The 739-nt window shown below is 36.8% G+C and overlaps 1 protein-coding gene across 1 annotated transcript in view; it reads left to right on the top strand.

Moving 5' to 3' along the window:
- LOC140332692 (olfactory receptor 5V1-like) overlaps positions 1 to 311 on the top strand; it is a 3,313-nt gene extending 3,002 nt beyond the window's left edge. Inside the window, exon 2 of the mRNA XM_072413885.1 lies at positions 243 to 311. Within this exon, the coding sequence (XP_072269986.1) occupies positions 243 to 311 (69 nt within the window). The remainder of the gene's footprint in view (positions 1 to 242) is intronic.
- The last annotated feature ends 428 nt before the right edge of the window (positions 312 to 739 follow it).

The following is a 739-nucleotide window of genomic DNA, read 5'->3' as shown; positions in this document are numbered from 1 at the left end:
ATTATTGGAAGTGTGTACCTAGCTTTAGCCTAAAATTGATTTGAAAGGTGCACTTTAATCTTCATGTGAAGTCCAGGGGTATGTAGTAGTGTTATGTATCTTTTTATAATGTATGTTTTCATGTATCCTTTTATAATGTATCTTTTTATGTATCCTTTTATAATGTATCTTTTTATGTATCCTTTTATAATGTATCTTTTTATGTATCCTTTTATAATGTATCTTTTTACATCTGTTTGGAGGCTGTAGAAGCTCTACACAGTGCTGAAAAAAACCCGAATTTTTCTCCCATTAAATTTAATGGTGTTTGAATTCAAAGTTCGACCACCCAAATTTTTTTGCTACATTCGGCCGAATAGCTGCCGAATCGAATAGTGAGCTATTCGACCAACACTAATGTACTCCACTACATCTTGTTGATGGTGTGGCAGTAGAGGACGCCCACCACCAACAGCAGCGCTTCTTGTTCTTGGGTCTGCAGCTAAAAACAAACTCATACTGCTTTTCTTGCCACCCCTGCCAAAGCTGCTCTTTCCTTTTTGGCCATTGTAGAAATTTTTTTGTGTGGCTTGACACCCTGCAAAATACTTTGTAGCTAATATGCTATATGTATATGTCATTTTGTACAGTAAGTGGATTTTTTTTTATTGGGGGGGGGGGGGGTTAACACAAAAAATGCAAGTGTGCTGTGTGTGTTGTATGCAGCACTTTGCTTTAATGGTGACGCTTGTAATATGCA

The sequence above is a fragment of the Pyxicephalus adspersus genome, chromosome 6 (assembly GCF_032062135.1).
Source record: "Pyxicephalus adspersus chromosome 6, UCB_Pads_2.0, whole genome shotgun sequence".
NCBI classification, from domain to species: Eukaryota; Metazoa; Chordata; class Amphibia; order Anura; family Pyxicephalidae; genus Pyxicephalus; species Pyxicephalus adspersus.
This window is presented reverse-complemented; position numbering and strand designations above follow the sequence as displayed.